General features: G+C 52.4%; 1 protein-coding gene across 3 annotated transcripts in view; it reads left to right on the forward strand.

Annotated features, from left to right (window-relative positions):
* Positions 1 to 18,162, forward strand: part of BMPER (BMP binding endothelial regulator) — a 161,703-nt gene that overhangs the window by 140,823 nt on the left and 2,718 nt on the right. For 2 of the 3 annotated variants that reach the window (XM_064169888.1, XM_064169889.1), the window contains one exon: positions 13,695 to 13,825. The exons of the other annotated variant lie outside the window; for it this stretch is intronic. In XM_064169888.1, coding sequence (XP_064025958.1) covers positions 13,695 to 13,825 — 131 coding nt within the window. The remainder of the gene's footprint in view (positions 1 to 13,694; positions 13,826 to 18,162) is intronic. 3 annotated transcript variants of the gene reach the window in all.

Raw genomic sequence — 18,162 nt, forward strand, 5'->3', positions numbered from 1 at the left:
CATGAGGGTGGTGGAACACTGGAACAGGTTGCTCAGGGAGATAGTTGAGGCCCCATCCCTGGAGATGTTCAAGGTGAGGCTCTGAGCAGCCTGATCTAGTGGAGGATGTCCCTGCTGAGTGCAGGAGGGTTGGACTGGATGAGCTTTGGAGGTTCCTTCCAAGATGAGTGATTCTGTGAGGTGTCTGTACTAGTTCCTATCTACAGGTGTTACGTTCTCCAGACTTTTCTCACAGCTCCTGAGTAATGCACAATCAGATCTCATAACTCGAGTGAGGTCAGGACACTGCTAACGTGGAGCCCTCTGCAGGGTTGAAAGCACACCCAGCAAGGAGTTTGTTTTAGGGCTTAGTGGCTGGCCTGCTGCCTTGGAAGGCAGTGCTGCAGTGTAATCATCAGGATGCCTTGTAAAAACACATCTGAAGGAGTACAAAGGAAAGCTCTTTGCAGCTGACAGCAATACGTTTTCCTGAGTGTACACAACCCAGAGAGGTGTTTCTGTGCTGCTGAGGACCTCTGAAAACACCCCTACGAGTGTATAGCTGAGGAAGCTCTCTCTTGCCAACGTGAGAGGAGCACCAAAGAGTAGCAGCCCCTGGGCATAAGCATCATAGAATGGGTTAGGTTGGAAGGGACCTCAAAGCTCAGCCAGTCCCAACCCCCTGTCCCACTAGAACAGGTCGCTCAAGGACTCATGCAGCCTGGTTCTGGACACCTTCAGGGAGGTTGTGGAGCACAGAATCACCCAATGTGACTGAAGACTGCATTTGGTGATTCTGTGATCCACAATCTCCCTGGGAAGCCTGTGATCTTTGATCACATTGGGTGCTTCTGTGCTCCACAACCTCCCTGGGCAACCTGTGCCAGTGTCTCACCACCCTCACTGCAAACAACTTCTTCCTAACATCCACTTTCAATCTCCCCTCTGCCACTTCAAACCCATTCCTCCTCCTCCTGTCATTAACAGACCTTGTCAATAGTCCCTCTCCAGCCTTCCTGTAGTCCCCTTCAGACACTGCAAGGCCACTCCAAGGTCTCCTGGAAGCCTTCTCTTCTCCAGGCTGCACAGCCCCAACTCTCTCAGCCTGTCCTCACAGCAGAGCTGCTGCAGCCCTCTCAGCATCTTGGTGGCCTGCTCTGGACTGGCTCCAACACTTCCATGTCCAGTTAGGGTAAAGGCTGGGGGGGAAGGGGGTGGCAGAGCCCTGCTTTGCTGAGTTTCATTTCTCCCCACGGAATTACAACCACCTCAAGTCTTTCTGCACTCCACTACAAGGTTTGGAGGGGGGATGGGGTTTTTTTTCTTCCTGCCACTTCCCATGATGAAGACTGTGTGAGCTCTGAGCGAGCTGCTGAGCAGGTGTTAGCTTTCATCCTGGCAGCAAGGGCGTCGGGGCGCAGGATGAAATGATCCTCCCGTTGGAGAAGGAGCTCGCAGTGGTGTCGTGAGGCTTAATTTGTTTGGGAGAAGAGCTTTGCAGCGTGCAGATGAAAGGCATTCTGGCTACTCCAGAGTATTACTGCTGCACAGCTGGTGGGCTGCGTGCTGCAGATGTTCCTGCCATGCTGTTGCATGGTTACTTAAGTGGCTTCTTAGCGCAGATGTCGAGGAGCGAGCATGCACAGCCTCCTCTGCTAGTGCCTTTTGACACGGGGTTTGTGGCTCCTCGACTTCTGATCTTGAAAAGGATGTTCCTCCACCCATGAGGCTCAGTACTTCTCTCTCTCTCTCTCTCTCTTTTTTTTTCCTCCTCTTTTCCTGAGGGCTGGTAGGTGCTGTGTGAGTGTGTGACTACAGCCCTCTTGAGCAGAGCAGGCTCAGGAGTGATCTCATTGCTGTCCTGAGAAGAGGAGGCTCAGGGGTCATCTCATTGCTGTCCTGAGAAGAGGAGGCTCAGGGGTCATCTCATTGCTGTCCTGAGAAGAGCAGGCTCAGGGGTCATCTCATTGCTGTCCTGAGAAGAGCAGGCTCAGGGGTCATCTCATTGCTGTCCTGAGAAGAGCAGACTCAGGGGTCATCTCATTGCTGTCCTGAGAAGAGCAGGCTCAGGGGTCATCTCATTGCTGTCCTGAGAAGAGCAGACTCAGGGGTCATCTCATTGCTGTCCTGAGAAGAGCAGGCTCAGGGGTCATCTCATTGCTGTCCTGAGAAGAGGAGGTTCAGGAGCAGTGTGGGCAGCAGGACAAGGGAGGTTTTTCTGCCCCTGTGCTCAGCACTGCTCAGGCCACCCCTGGAGTGCTGTGTCCAGTTCTGGGCTCCTGCATTGCAGAGAGATGTTGAGGTGCTGGAAGGTGTCCACAGGAGGGCGCCAAAGCTGGGGAGGGTCCTGGAGCACAGCCCTGTGAGGAGAGGCTGAGGGAGCTGGGGGGGTGCAGCCTGCAGCAGAGGAGGCTCAGGGCAGAGCTCATTGCTGCCTGCAGCTACCTGCAGGGAGGCTGTAGCCAGGTGGGGTTGGGCTCTGCTGCCAGGCAGCCAGCAGCAGAACAAGGGGACAGAGTCTCAAGCTGTGCCAGGGCAGGTCTAGCCTGGATGTTAGGAGGAAGTTGTTGGCAGAGAGAGTGATTGGCATTGGAATGGGCTGCCCAGGGAGGTGGTGGAGTCTCTGTGGCTGGAGGTGTTGAAGCCAAGCCTGGCTGGGGCACTTAGTGCCCTGGTCTGGTTGGTTGGCCAGGGCTGGGTGCTAGGTTGTGCTGGCTGAGCTTGGAGCTCTCTTCCAACCTGGGTGATCCTATCATTCTCTTGATCCAGCCCTTGCTGCATCTGCAGATATTTGCTGTGGGTTTTTCTCTTGAGCCTCCATTTCCTTAGAATCATATTTCTGTGGTTTCTCTGGATGCAGCTGGCTTGGAACCTCTGCTTTCTCACAGCCTCTCTCAGAGATGTGGCCAGGACCAATGGATCCTGTTCTGCATTGCAGTATGGTGGCTCTTGGACACCTGCTCTTCAAAATACTTCAGAAGAAACACTCCAGTGTATGGTACCAAATTCTCTCTGTCTTCCACCTGCATGTTGTATATGAGATCTTTGTTAACCAGAGCTGGTACCACTCTGATGTACTTTCCTCTTTCTCTGAGTGTGTTTGCTCTTGAAGCAGAGTCATATCATAGAATCATGGACTCTGGCAGGTTGGAAGAGAGCTCCAAGCTCAGCCAGCCCAACCTAGCACCCAGCCCTGGCCAAGCAACCAGACCATGGCACTAAGTGCCCCAGCCAGGCTTGGCTTCAACACCTCCAGCCACAGCCACTCCACCTCATAACCAGTTCCTCCTCCTCTCTTCTATTCCTTTGCTCACTCTGGTTGAGTGTCTCAGAAGAAATCCAGAGAAACACTTGGGTGCATCTCATCTCATCTCATCTCATCTCATCTCATCTCATCTCATCTCATCTCATCTCATCTCATCCATTATGATGTGGACATTTGTCATTTTCTTACTGCTTGCTAATAGAAGTTTCTTCTGTGTGTGACTAAATGAGAAAGCATTAAACCAGTGGGCCCAGAACAGTGCCTGAAAACCAGTCAGGAGGGGGCTTTTAAAGACTTCTGCCTCTTTGGCTGGGGATTGAAACACTTCATGCAGTAGTAGGAATAAGCTGAGTTTCTTTCCTACCACAATAAACCAGACCCATCCTAAGGGGATGAGGGAGTTGTGCTCCACTGCAAGTGGCCAAAGCTTGATGGAAAACTGGAAAGGTTCTATTAAACCCCAGTTTTCCTTCTGGATGTCCTGCACTCTGTTTTGCACTTTCCTTGCTCCCTCCTCTTCTGTTTTCTTTCTTTAGTCTCCTTACTGGCACAAACCCAGGGTCTTTGTTTTGACAGAGCTAATCTGTTCATGCTTTACACATGGGCCCTTGGGCTCCCCACCTGTGCCAAGAGCCATGGAAGCAAAGTGCTGAGTGGGTGCCAGGGTGCCACATAATCACCTTAAAGGGAAGAAACCAGTGGCCTCTCAGAGGGAGGGACTCCAAACATTGTGGTTCCTGAGGACTTGTGGGGAATATGAACTATGAGCCCTGCATAACCTCCAGCAACAGCTTTTCCTTCTGGCTTGTCCCTCTCTTGCCAGCTGGGCTTGCTTCAGAAGACAAGCTGTATGGGCTCCTTTGCTGTGGCCATGCCACCTCCCTCTCCTCAGGGGCATGAAACTGGCAATTTCTCCTTCTCCAGGGAGAAGGTTGTAGAGCAGCTTGTGAGCCCTGCCAAGTTAGGCAGCAAGCTTCTTAACAAGCTGCTTCAGCTCTTGAGAGCTGCTTGAGAGAGTCCAGCACAGAGCCAGGATGCTGAAGGGAATGGAACATCTCTCTTATGGGGAGAGCCTGAGGGAGCTGAGGCTCTGCTGCTCAGAGGAGACTGAGAGGTGACCTCAGCAATGGTTATAAAGATGTGCAGGGTGAGTGCCAGGAGGCTGGAGCCAGGCTCTGCTGGGTGATGCCCAGTGCCAGCACAAGGGGCAAGCATAGAATCATAGAATCAAGCAGGTTGGAAGAGACCTCCAAGCTCAGCCAGTCCAACCTAGCACCCAGCCCTGTAGTTGAGGCAGAGGAAGTTCCATTTAAACAGGAGGAGGAATTTTTTTCCCTGTGAGGGTGACAGAGCCCTGGAACAGGCTGCCCAGGGGGGTTGTGGAGTCTCCCTCTCTAGAGATATACAAAACCCACCTGGATGTGTTCCTGTGTGATCTGCTTTAGGAGATCCTGCTCTGGCAGGGTGGATTGACTGAATGAGCTTTGGAGGTCCCTTCCAGCCCCTGACATTCTGTGCTTCTGTGATCTCTTAGCAGCTTTTGGCTTTGTGGCTCCATCAGGCAGGGCACTCATCATGGCTCACCTCAGGCACTAATCTGCTCCATAAAGTTTTTACCCAGCCAACAAGAAGAGGCAAAGTCAAATTCAGATGCTTAGGATTTGAAGTCCAGAGCTTATTTTAGCCACTGGGCAGATGAGTAGGAAAAGAACCCACAGTAGTGGATTTAGCTACTGGGCAGATGAGTAGGAAAAGAACCCACAGTAGTGGATTTAGCTACTGGGCAGATGAGTAGGAAAAGAACCCACAGTAGTGAATTTAGCTACTGGGCAGATGAGTAGGAAAAGAACCCACAGTAGTGGATTTAGCTACTGGGCAGATGAGTAGGAAAAGAACCCACAGTAGTGAATTTAGCTACTGGGCAGATGAGTAGGAAAAGAACCCATGATAGTGGCTGCTGTGTGACAGGGAAGGTTTGCTCATGCTCCTGCCTGGCAGGATGTGTCTGAAAGTCTTTTTAAAGACTGCTGATTCATACCAGAGCTGCTTTTGTACCTAGCCAAGTGAATGACTGTGCCCAAACTGAAAGGTGAGGTGGTCATGAGTGAGAACAAACCTTGGCTCTGTCTGCTTCTATCATGTCATCCCACCTCCCTCAGGGTGAGGTCATTCTGCCTGTGTAATGTCCTTGTGGCCAAGGATGCTGTGTCGTGGAGTCACTGTGTCTAGCACAGGAATGTTTAATTCATAGCATTTTAAGTCAGGAAGCTTGAATTTGGTGTTTAGTTGTGTCCTGAAAGTGTCTGGACACTTCAAAGCCTGTGATGAGAGTTCTGAATCTTGGCTTCTGCACTGTTGGTAGGAAAATCCCCATCCTTTTTACTGGAGCTGCTGGTTCATCCACTGTATTTCCAGGCTTTGTGTGGTGTTTTGCAGTAGAGAACTCACATGCAGGAAGGTTGAAGACCTGTGGTAGTGTGCAGAGCATCTCTTATCCAAAGCTTTTAGCCTGTGAAGCAGCAGGCTAAGTCAGACTGACTGGAGACCCCAGACTACTATCAAACTCTTGTGCCCAGCCTCTCTCTCTGGTCTGTTGAGTCTCAGCTGAGACCATAGAAGCACTGCTGCTGTGTTTTGGCAGCAGTGTGCCCAGGCAGCAGTGTGCCCAGGCAGCAAAGAAGGCCAAAGGCATCCTGGCTTGGATTCAAAATGCTATGTGCAGCTGCCTCAGCCTCTCCTCACAGGGCTGTGCTCCAGGCCCCTCCCCAGCCTTGCTGCCCTTCTCCAAACACCTTCCAGCACCTCAACATCTCTCTTGCATGAAGGACCCCAGAACTGGACACAGCACTCAAGGGGTGGCCTGAGCCGTGCTGAGCACAGGGGCAGAAGAACCTCCCTTGTCCTGCTGCCCACACTGCTCCTGAGCCAGCCCAGGATGCTATTGGCTCTGCTGCCCACCTGGGCACTGCTGCCTCATCTTCAGCTCCTCTCTCCCAGCACCCCCAGGTCCTTCTCTGCCTGGCTGCTCTCAGCCACTCTATCCCCAGCCTGTAGCACTGCTTGAGGTGGTTGTGGCCAAAGTGTAGAACCCTGCACTTGGCCTTGTTCAATCTCATCCCATTGGTCTGTGCCCACCCATCCAGCCTGGCCAGGTCCCTCTGCAGGGCTCTGCTACCCTCCAGCAGCTCCACAGCTGCTCCTAGCTTGGTGCTTCTCGGTTTGAGAGGGGAGCCAGGAGAGGAAGAAAGCTGAGTTCTGAGTAGCAGTCTCCTGTCTGCTTTTCCCCTTGCTCTCTCTCTCTTTCATGCCAGCAACTTTTTTAGATGCTCTGCAGCCACCTAGAGGAAAAATGTGCATGAGTGAAGTTAATTTTGTCTGGGTTAAGGCAGGGAGTAGGCTCTGCAGAGCTAAAGAATGTGAGTTTCTAAACTAGCCAGCCTGTTTATTGTTCTATCACAAGACCTCCTTGGAAATATATACACTGAGTCCTCATCAAAAGCTGAAGATAACTTCAGTTTATGCTTGCACTTCAGAAATAGTTCCTGCTTTGTGTTCTCATTGTGCTTGTTATTGGATAGGTCATAGTTCTATGGCAGATAGCATAGCAGGGCCACAGTGTGTTTTGTCAGTAGGGAGGAGGAGGAGGTGATCTGCTTTGAATTTGGATTTTTGGGGAGATTTAAAGCCTGTCTCCTTGGTTTCCCTGGATGTTTTAGGTGCCAGGCTGGATGTGGCTATGCACAGCCTGATCTGGTGGGAAGTATCCCTGCCCATGGCAGGGGTTAGAATCATAGAATCAAGCAGGTTGGAAGAGAGCCTCAAGCTCAGCCAGCCCAACCTAGCACCCAGCCCTGCCCAACCAACCAGACCATGGCACTGAGTGCCCCAGCCAGGCTTGGCTTCAACACCTCCAGCCACAGCCACTCCACCACCTCCCTGGGCAGCCCATTCCAATGCCAATCACTCTCTCTGCCAACAACTTCCTCCTAACATCCAGCCTAGACCTGCCCTGCCACACCTTGAGGCTGTGTCCCCTTGTTCTATTGCTGGTTGCCTGGCAGAAGAGGCCAACCCCACCTGGCTACAATGCAACTGGCTGAGCTTTGAGGTTCCTTCCAACCTAAACCTTTCTAGGATGCTAAAACTCTCTGCCACGTCCTGAAAGTGGGGTTGGAATTGGATGGTCCTCGAGATCCCTTCCAACCCTGACAATTCTGTGACTCTATCAAAGTTCAGAACTAAGTTGAACAACAGGTTGGCAAGAGCAGCAAAGTGAAGCTCCATGTGGCATGACTGAATTCAGTTCTGTTTCACATGCCTGGCTCGTGGCTGTGGCAGTGTGCAAACAGGGGGTCAGTGTTGTTTAACTTTCTGCAGGGCTACAGCTTCAAAACCCCTCAGTAACTTCTGAGGCTCCATCTAAGATGCTGACAAGCCTCTGCTAACCATCTGGCTTTTCTCAGGTGTCACCCAGAACACACTACTGGGCTCTCTGTCTGCTCGGGTGAAAGCCCAGGCAGTCAGGTTGGAGTCATTTCATAGAGTCATAGAATCAGTCAAGGTTGGAAGGTACCACAAGGAGCAGCCAGTTCCAACCCCCCTGCCATGCCCAGGGACACCCTACCCTAGAGCAGGCTGCACACAGCCTCAGCCAGCCTGGCCTGAAACACCTCCAGCCATGGGACCTCAGCCACCTCCCTGGGCAACCCATTCCAGCCTCTCACCACTCTCCTGCTCAACAACTTCCTCCTCACATCCAGTCTGGATCTCCTCACCTCCAGCTTTGCTCCATTTCCCCATGTCCTGTCACTCCCTGACAGCCTAAAAAGTCATGGAACTGTTGGAGCCAGTGCAGAGGAGGCCACCAAGATGCTGAGAGGGCTGCAGCAGCTCTGCTCTGAGGACAGGCTGAGAGAGTAGGGGCTCTGCAGCCTGGAGAAGAGAAGGCTTCCAGGAGACCTTGGAGTGGCCTTCCAGGATCTGAAGGGGAATACAGGAGTGTTGGGGAGGGACTATTGACAAGGTCTTGTAATGAGAGGATGAGGAGGAATGGGTTTGAAGTGGCAGGGGGGAGATTGGAACTGGATGTGAGGAAGAAGTTGTTTGCAGTGAGGGTGGTGAGACACTGGCACAGGCTGCCCAGGGAGGTTGTGGAGCACAGAAGCACCAAATGTGATCTTTGATCCCATTCTGCACTTCTGTCCTCCACAACCTCCCTGGAGGTGTTCAAGGCCAGTTTGGATGAGGTCTTGAGCAACCTGTACTAGTGTGAGGTGTCCCTGCCTATGGCAGGGGATTGGAACTGGCTGAGCTTTGAGCTCCCTTCCAGCTTAAACCCTTCTATGATGCTAAAACTCTCTGCCACTTTCTGAAAGTCAAAGGGAGTGCCAGGGGCCAGCTCCTGCAGGGCTGTGGTAGGTGTTTCCATACTCTCTCTATCCCCTCTCTCAGCTGTGCTCTGACCTTCAGCTCTAAGAAAACAGCCTGAGTCATGCCAGATGCTTCTTGGAGCCCAGCATGAGACTTCATTGTCTTCCTCAGACGCAGTTCAGGCTGAGGTTGGCTAAACCTCAGCCACAGTTGGCTTACAGTCCCTCCCTGTGGAGGGATTTTAGCCAACCTTTCCATTGTCAGCACCAAACAGAACAGATGCCTGGGTGGGTCCAAGCAATAGATGCAAAAAGCCTGCTTGACACAGCAGTGCTGGGATCAGCAGGAAGAAGAAATGCTTGCTGCTCTGTTTCCTTTGTTGCTTGGTTCTTGGCTCCATCTGTATGCTCTCCCTGTTGCTTTTAGATGTTAGAAGAGGTTATAAAGAGGTGTTAGGGCAGTGCTATGCTGATGCAGTTGTGGGAAAATGTTCTAGAATGGTTCATTTTTACCATATTCTTGTGGGTAATGCTGGCTTTAAAGCAGTAAATTGCATTTCTGGCATAGGATGCTCTTTATGGAAAGGTTATATATATATGTATGTGTTTGTGTGTGTGTGTGTATCTCTAGAGCACTCTTTTTGGCTTTAGCCAAAGGCTTTTGGCCAGTACTCTCAGCAGTGTGTAGTGCAGGCCTGTGGTGAGTTTGCTTTCTCAGAGGTCTGCATGGACCAGGTGATGAAGCTGGGGAGGGGCCTGGGGCACAGCCCTGTGATGAGAGGCTGAGGGAGCTGGGGGGGTGCAGCCTGCAGCAGAGGAGGCTCAGGGCAGAGCTCATTGCTGTCTGAAGGGAGGCTGTAGCCAGGTGGGGTTGGGCTCTGCTGCCAGGCACCCAGCAATAGAACAAGGGGACACAGCCTCAAGCTGTGCCAGGGGAGGTCTAGGCTGGATGTTAGGAAGTTGTTGTCAGAGAGAGTGATTGGCATTGGAATGGGCTGCCCAGGGAGGTGGTGGAGTCTTTGTGGCTGGAGGTGTTGAAGTCAAGCCTGGCTGGGGCACTTAGTGCCATGGTCTGGTTGCTTGGCCAGGGCTGGGTGCTAGGTTGGACTGGCTGAGCTTGGAGCTCTCTTCCAAGCTGGCTGATTCTACCCTCTGATGGTGCCCTTATCTGGAGTCCCTGCTCCGAACAAGCACCAGGGCACAGCAAACCTCTCCGCCCTCAGCCGGTAGCTCCCTGCGATGCTCTTCGGTGCTGCCTGCAGGCTGTGTGTCAGGGATGGTGCTAATTGGGTGTGTCTAATCACAAACTGTAGCCAGGGGAGATCCGTGAAAGTGAAGGCATCCGGCAGCTGCAGGACACAGCCCTGGGGGGGACCAAGGCGCAGGCAGGCTCTGCTGCCGCAGCTTCAAAGCACAGCGGCTGAGCAACGCCTCCAGCAGCAGCCCTTTTCCATAGCAAACCGTGGAAAGCCTCCAAGTTTCCCACAAAGGGCAGAGAAGAGTCCTGTGCTACGTGCACTGTGAAAATCATGGAATCAAGCAGGCTGGAAGAGAGCTCCAAGCTCAGCCAGCCCAACCTAGCACCCAGCCCTGGCCAATCAACCAGACCATGGCACTAAGTGCCCCAGCCAGGCTTGGCTTCAACACCTCCAGCCACAGCCACTCCACCACCTCCCTGGGCAGCCCATTCCAATGCCAATCACTCTCTCAATCACAGACAGCTGGAAATGTAAATGTGTGCTTAAGAGAGCTGTAGTTGTCTTTTGGACCACCACACAGAGTCATAGAGTGGCTTTGGTTGGAAGGGACCTCCAGAGGTCATCCAGTCCAACCCTCCTGCAGTCAGCAGGGACATCCTTCTCTACCTCACCTGGATACCTCCCCAGGGAGCAGTGTAGCTTGGACCCGTTGGAAGGCAGCAAAGGGAGAAAGGATCTGGGGATCCTAGTTGCTGGGAGGTTGACTGTGAGCCAGCAATGTACTCTGGTGGCCAGGAGGGACAGTGTCATTCTGGGGCATATTAGAAGGGCTGTGGTTATTAGGTTGAGAGAGGTTCTCTTTGCCCTGGTGAGGCCACATCTGGGTCCTTGGGGAACACCTATGATCTATGATCCTATGACCACTGGTGCCAGCTGCCAACTGGATGTAGCACCATTCACCACCACTCTCTGGGCCTGGTCCTCCAGCCAGTTCTTGACCCATTTCAGAGTGAAATGTTGAGCTTTGCATCAGCCCAGACCCCCAGGTCCTGTTCCTCAGGGCTGCTCTCAGCCATTCCCCACCCAGCCTGGAGTTGTGCTTGGCATTGCACCCACCCAGGTGCAGGAGCTTACACTTGGCCTTGTTGCATGTCATGAGGTTGGCCTGGGCACAGCTCTGCAGCCTGCCCAGCTCCCTCTGGATGGATCCCTGCCCTCTAGCAAGTCTCTTGTGCCACACAGCTTGGTGCCCTGTGCAGACTTATTGAGGCTGCACTGATTCCTCTGTCCATGTCCCTGACAAAGATGTCAAAGAGCACTGGGCCCAGTGGACTTGATGGATCTTGAAGGAGTCTTCCAACCAAAACGATTCTATGATGCTAAGGATGTTTTTGCTGTATTGGTGAGGATCCAGTGTGCATTCTGGCTTCATGATCAGCACCATTCCAAAGGTGTGATGGGAGTATACTTTTCCTGTTGTCCATTCAGATAAGTGCAGTTGGTGTCACAGAACCTATTTATCAGATTCAAGGGAGGACCAAAGAGAAGGCAGAACCTAAGGTAACAGAGAATGATTTTTCAAACTCATCAATCACCAGAAAGGGTAGAAAGGACTAAAAAGCTGTGGGCACAGCAAAGATCTTTGCAAAGGGAAGGGATTAGGACAGCACAGAAGGCTGAGATTTCAAGTGTACCTCTCCCCCCAGCTGAGGGCTGTCAATAGAAAGCAACAAAGAAAGGAGGTTGTGTTTTGCTCGAGTGGGCTTGGCAGCTGTGGGTAATGGTTTCCTTCACTCTCATTTTTCATTTAACTGTGCTTAATGGATTAATTCAATCTAAAAATAATTAGCCATTGTAATTCACTGATAAAACCACCACTGTCTGATGAGTGCTACCCAGCCAAGCCTGTGGCTGCTTGAGCCCAGCAGCTGTCATTAGGATTGAACGCTGGAGGACAACACCAATTGCAGCAGTAATTAGGTGTGTAATGAATCAGGGGCTCATTTGAGTGGCACATGGCCTGCTGCCTTCTTCAGTGGGCACCCACAGCTCAGCTTGGTGGCAAGTGGTGCTGAATGCTAGAATGGTTTGGGTTGGAAGGGTTAAAGACCATGATCAGAGGGCTGGAGCTGCTCTCCTGTGAGGAGAGTCTGAGGCAGTTGGGGCTGTTCTGAAGGGACATTGTGGAGAGGCTGCTGCTGGGCTCTGCTCACAGGTAACTGGAGACAGAGCAAGGGGGAATGGCCTCAAGCTGAGGCTAGGGAGGCTTAGCTTGGACATTAGGAAAAAGTTTTTCATGGAGAGAGTGGTCAGGGAGTGGAATGAGCTGCCCAGGGAGGTGCTGGAGTCACCCACCCTGGATGTGTTTAAGGGTGGTTTGGATGTGCTGCTTAAGGATATGGTTTAAGGTGAATCTGGTAGAGCAGGGTTCTAGGTTGGACTTGGTGCTCCTGAGGGGCTTTGCCAGCCTGGATGTGTTTAAGGCTGGTTTGGATGTGCTGCTTGGGGCTATGGTTTGAGGTGAATCTTGTAGAGCAGGGTTCTAGGCTGGACTTGGTGACCCTGAGGGGCTTTGCCAGCCTGGGTGTGTTTAAGGCTGGTTTGGATGTGGTGCTTGGGGCTATGGTTTCAGGTGAATCTTGTAGAGCAGGGTTCTAGGCTGGACTTGGTGACCCTGAGGGGCTTTGCCAGCCTGGATGTGTTTAAGGCTGGTTTGGATGTGGTGCTTGGGGCTATGGTTTCAGGTGAATCTTGTAGAGCAGGGTTCTAGGTTGGACTTGGTGACCCTGAGGGGCTTTGCCAGCCTGGTTGTTTTTGTGTGTATGATCTCTCAGCCATGGCACAGGAAAGTTCCCTGCAGAAGTCTTAACGCTGCTGCTGTCCTTGGTAAAATGCTGATTGCTTTCCAGGGAGTGATGATAAAAAAATCTTTCTCTTATGCTGACACAAAATCGTCTCAGAACCAGAGGTTGCCTCCTCCCACTGTTGTCTGGGCTCTCTCTGCCTGGTGCTTCTTGGATCTTCGTCTCACCTCCCACTTTATGCATGGTTCACTCCCTGCCTCTCTGGAGCCTTGTTTCCATCAGAGCAACACTGTGCCTAGGTGGCCAAGAGAGCCAGTGGCATCCTGGCCTGCATCAGGAATGGTGTGGTCAGCAGGAGCAGGGAGGTCATTCTGCCCCTGTGCTCTGCACTGGTTAGACCACACCTTGAGTGCTGTGTTCAGTTCTGGGCCCCCCAGTTTAGGAGGGACATTGAGATGCTTGAGCGTGTCCAGAGAAGGGCAACGAGGCTGGGGAGAGGCCTTGAGCACAGCCCTACGAGGAGAGGCTGAGGGAGCTGGGATTGGTTAGCCTGGAGAAGAGGAGGCTCAGGGGAGACCTTATTGCTGTCTGCAGCTACCTGAGGGGAGGTTGTGGCCAGGAGGAGGTTGCTCTCTTCTCTCAGGTGGCCAGCGCCAGAATGAGAGGGCACAGCCTCAGGCTGTGCCAGGGGAGATTTAGGCTGGAGGTGAGGAGAAAGTTCTTCCCTGAGAGAGTCATTGGACACTGGAATGGGCTGCCCGGGGAGGTGGTGGAGTCGCCGTCCCTGGAGCTGTTCAAGGCAGGACTGGACGTGGCACTTGGTGCCATGGTCTAGCCTTGAGCTGGGTGGTAAAGGGTTGGACTTGATGATCTGTGAGGTCTCTTCCAACCTTGGTGATACTGGGATGCTGTGAACACACCAGCTGAGGAGCTGAGCCACTGGGATGTGGCAGCAGAGACACGCTGAGCATCCCTGCCGGTCAGCACCAGGCGCTGCAGCGCGGAGCTCTGTGGCTGGAGCAGCTCCAGCCCTCAGACAGGTATCTGCCAAAGCTCTCCTTGCTTGTTTGTCCTGCAGGTCCTGTGTGACAGACATGTGCGAGTGCCCTGTCCACAAAAACTGCTACTGTGAGTCATTCCTGGCATATGCCCGAGCCTGCCAGAGGGAAGGGCTCAAAGTCCAGTGGGTACCGGAGCAGAACTGTGCAGGTAAGAGGTTTGGGGCTGCTGCTTTGTAAGGCAGTGCTTAGCCTAACAGGCTGCTGGTGGAGGGGGGTCAAAAAGGGACTGGCTGGAGAGGACTGGGATGGCAGCAGCAGGGAAGTTGCACTCTGAAAGACCTTACCAGGAAAGGTTTGCAACCAGCAAATATTAGAGATGTTTACTGCACTGCAAAACTGTTCACCTCTAATGCTGACTATCCCAGAATAGTCTGGGTTGGAAGTGACTTCCAAAGACCTTTTAACCCAATCCCCTTGCAGTCAGCAGGGGCATACTCAGCTAGATCAGGTTGCCCAGAGCCCTGTTGAGCCTCACCTTGAGTATTTCCAGGGATGGAGCCTCAACTACCTCTGTGGGCAACCTGTTCTGGTGTTCCACTGCCCTCATGGTATCTTCATTTCACAGAATCACAGAATTAACCAGGTTGGAAAAGACCTCTGACAGCATTGAGTCCAAACTATCCCCTGACACCTTCTAGTTAACTAACCCATGGCACTGAGTGCCTCACACAGCCTCCTTCTAAACACCTCCAGGGATGGGGACTCCACCACCTCCCTGAGCAGCCCATTCCAATGCCAATCTCTCTTTTCAAGAGAGATGTTGAGGTGCTGAAAGGTGTTTGGAGAAGGGCAGCAAGGCTGGGGAGGGGCCTGGAGCACAGCCCTGTGAGGAGAGGCTGAGGGAGCTGGGAGTGTGCAGCCTGCAGAGGAGGAGGCTCAGGGCAGAGCTCATTGCTGTCTACAGCTACCTGAAGGGAGGTTTGTAGCCAGGTGGGGTTGGTTGGAACCTGCTTGCAGCAGGTTCCCTGTGTAATTAGGACAACATTAATTGCAAGTAATTGTTTCCATGAGAACTGGTGGCTTGTGGTTGTGGGCTCTTGCAGTGAAATGCAGATGAATTTCCCCCTTGGTGATGATCTCATTAATTGAGGATGTTCTGTAATGGGTGGAAATGTGTTTTGATTTATGGGAGACAATTGAGAGTAGCTGGGAAGGGAAGAAACTAAAAGGAGGCAAAGGTGCTCACTGCTGGTCCCAAAGCTATCACTCTGTGGTCCATTTGGGTGAGTGTGTGTGGCTTGGGGGCTGCTCTTCCCACTTCCATTTCCTTTCCTGTGGGAGGCACACTGGGTGAGTGGCAGAGCAAATTACCCTTGATGGACTGTTCCCAGAAGGCTTTTATTTTATCATCTCCTTGCAGAACAAAGAAAAACCCCAGACCAATGCAATCACTGTCAGTAAGTGAAAGCCCATTTCAAGGATGTGGTCTGGGGGTAGCCCTACTCACAGGGGGTCGTTTTCACCTATTGATCTGCCAGCAGATCCCTGTAGAACCTGACACATCCTGGCTGCTTTGTGGCTCGGTTTTCAAACCAAAACACTTCAGACCAAGACCTCACTGTGGCTGATGCTGTAAAAAAGGACTGAAAACCTCCAGTGCCTGCCTTAAGGAGTTGACACAAGTGTTGGCACAGCACAACTTAACTATTGGTCTGCTAGTGAGTCCCTGTAGAAGAAAGGGAGCTGGGGGTGCTGGTAGATGGGAGCTGAAGAGGAGGCAGCAGTGTGCCCAAGTGGGCAGCAGAGCCAATGGCATCCTGGGCTGGCTCAGGAGCAGTGTGGGCAGCAGGACAAGGGAGGTTCTTGTGCCCCTGTGCTCAGCACTGCTCAGGCCACCCCTGCAGTGCTGTGTCCAGTTCTGGGCTCCTCCATTGCAGAGAGCTGTTGAGGTGCTGGAAGGTGTCCACAGGAGGGCGCCAAAGCTGGTGAGGGGCCTGGAGCACAGCCCTGTGAGGAGAGGCTGAGGGAGCTGGGGGGGTGCAGCCTGCAGCAGAGGAGGCTCAGGGCAGAGCTCATTGCTGCCTGCAGCTGCCTGCAGGGAGGCTGTAGCCAGGTGGGGTTGGGCTCTGCTGCCAGGCACCCAGCAACAGAACAAGGGGCCAGAGTGTGAAGCTATGCCAGGGGAGGTCTAGGCTGGATGTTGTTAGGAAGTTGTTGTCAGAGAGAGTGATTGGCATTGGAATGGGCTGCCCAGGGAGGTGGTGGAAGCCTCATCCCTGGAGGTGTTTCAGGCCAGGCTGGCTGAGGCTCTGGCCAGGCTGCTCTAGGGTAGGGTGTCCCTGCCCATGGCATGGGGGTTGAACTGGCTGATCCTTGCAGTCCCTTCCAACCCTGACTGATTCTAGGATTCTAAGAACAACCTGTTCTTGCTCCAGGCTGTGGTAGCTCTGACCAGCAGGCAGGTAACCAGGCTGTATGTTACTCGGGCTGTTGCAAGGCAGCATTTGTAAGCTAATAAGCAAGATTTAAAGACAAAGCTGCAGGCTTACAGCACCGATGAAAGGCAAGGTGTGAATTTCCCTCAGCAGCTTAAGCCTTTAAATACTAATCTACATATCTCAGGGTAGCTTTTGCTTGTACAGTAGCCAATCTTTAGCCCCATATTGGTGTTTATGAGTCAGTAGGTGACTGCAGGATGGCACCCAAAGGAGCCAGTTTCAAGGAGGTGAGTTCCTAAGCACCCTCAAAAACACTTGGAGTATCCAGTGGTGAGCAGGTTCAGTGTCTTCTCCAGTGGAACACTGAGGGTTCCTCACTTACTGCTTGATTGGCCAGGGCTGAGTGCTAGGCTGGACTGGTTGAGCTTGGAGGTCTCTTCCAACCTGGTTGATGCTATTGTACTCTAACATGAGGAGACACTTCTTTACTGTGAGAGTGATGGAGCACTGGAGCAGGCTGCCCAGAGAGGTCATGGAGTCTCCTCTAGAGACATTCCAAACCCACCTGGATATCTTCCTGTGTGACCTGGCCTGGGTGATCCTGCTCTGGCAGGGGGGTTGGACTGGATGACTTCTGGAGGTCCCTTCCAACCCCTAACATTCTATGTTTCTGTGATGTGGTTGACATTAAAGTGCATCCACTGCATTCCAGGTGATACCAGTGACCAGCATCAAGGTTTTAATCTTTAACTCACTTATTTTCTCCCCCTGCCTGCCCCTCCCCAACTTGTAGTCACAGCCATTGTGTCCCAGTTGTGGTGGGTATGAAAGGATCTATCTGTAAGCCCACTGCAGCACTCTGTGACTTTCATTTCCTGCTTGCCATTTCATAGCTGGTGGGGATATTTGCAAGAGCTGTCTCCTGATGAAAGTGGAGGCTACTTATTAGTAAAGTCAGGGTTTAATTATTCTTTTGTGTGTTATAAAGCCAGACCTTGTGTGGCTGCCAGTTCCTCTACCCTGCCTGCTGGACTCTTAGCTCATTTTTTATAGTCCTTAGAGAGCTTGTGTTGTCTGGAGGGCCAGCCAAGTGAGATGCTCAGGAGGCTGAATTCCATCTCCTGTTCCCTGCACACTCTTCCTCCTCCCTCCCACTGCATTCTCCAAGTCCTCCACTGCACAATGCTGCTGCTCCAGGTTTGTGGTCTTTTGAGGTTGGCTCAGTCAGGGGACTGCCAGCTGTCATTTAACCAGAGGGGTGAAGAGGAAAATCTGAAGTGTAAGGAATATGTTTAGGGCAGGGAAAAGGGTTGGTGATCACATTGGGTGCTTCTGTGCTCCACAACCTCCCTGGAGGTGTTCAAGGCCAGGTTGGATGAGGCCTTGAGCAGCCTGTTCTAGTGGGAGGTGTCCCTGCCAATGGCAGGGGGTTAGAACTGGATGACCTTTGAGGTCCCTTCCAACCTAAACCATTCTATGACCTTTTGAGATCCCTCCAGCCCCTGACATTCTATGATTCTAATTAGGGCCACAAGAAAAGGCATAGACAGATAAAGTCTCTGTGAAACAACCAAACTGGCCAGAATAAACCAGCCCTGGTCTGAAAACTGTGCCTTATTAGGCAGGGTTTATTAGCTGAGGCACAGTGCTGCATTGATGTGACTACATGGCTTCTGGACTGGAGCTGGCTATCATCCCACCAGCTCCCAGAGCAGTCTGAGGAAGCTCACATCTGTCCTGCCAAACACATGTTGCAGCAGAGTGGAAAATGCTGTTGGGGTTGGTGGTGTTGCAGAGTGTGCAATATTATTAGGAACTTTGGTGCTCTGCAGCTGGGGGTTTGGATTCTCTCTCTTCTACTTGCAGAGGCAGTAAGGAAGTTATTAGGAACAGAGCTGAGTTCTGTTTGAGAGGAGCTGAGTGCAAAGGCAGGGGCCTTGTCTTTCATGTTTGCATGGCACTGGTTCATTTCATAGAATCAGAGAATCAATCAGCCAGGCTGGAAGAGACCTCCAAGCTCAGCCAGCCCAACCTAGCACCCAGCCCTGCCCAACCAACCAGACCATGGCACTAAGTGCCCCAGCCAGGCTTGGCTTCAACACCTCCA

Source organism: Pogoniulus pusillus, chromosome 32 (assembly GCF_015220805.1).
Source record: "Pogoniulus pusillus isolate bPogPus1 chromosome 32, bPogPus1.pri, whole genome shotgun sequence".
NCBI lineage: Eukaryota > Metazoa > Chordata > Aves > Piciformes > Lybiidae > Pogoniulus > Pogoniulus pusillus.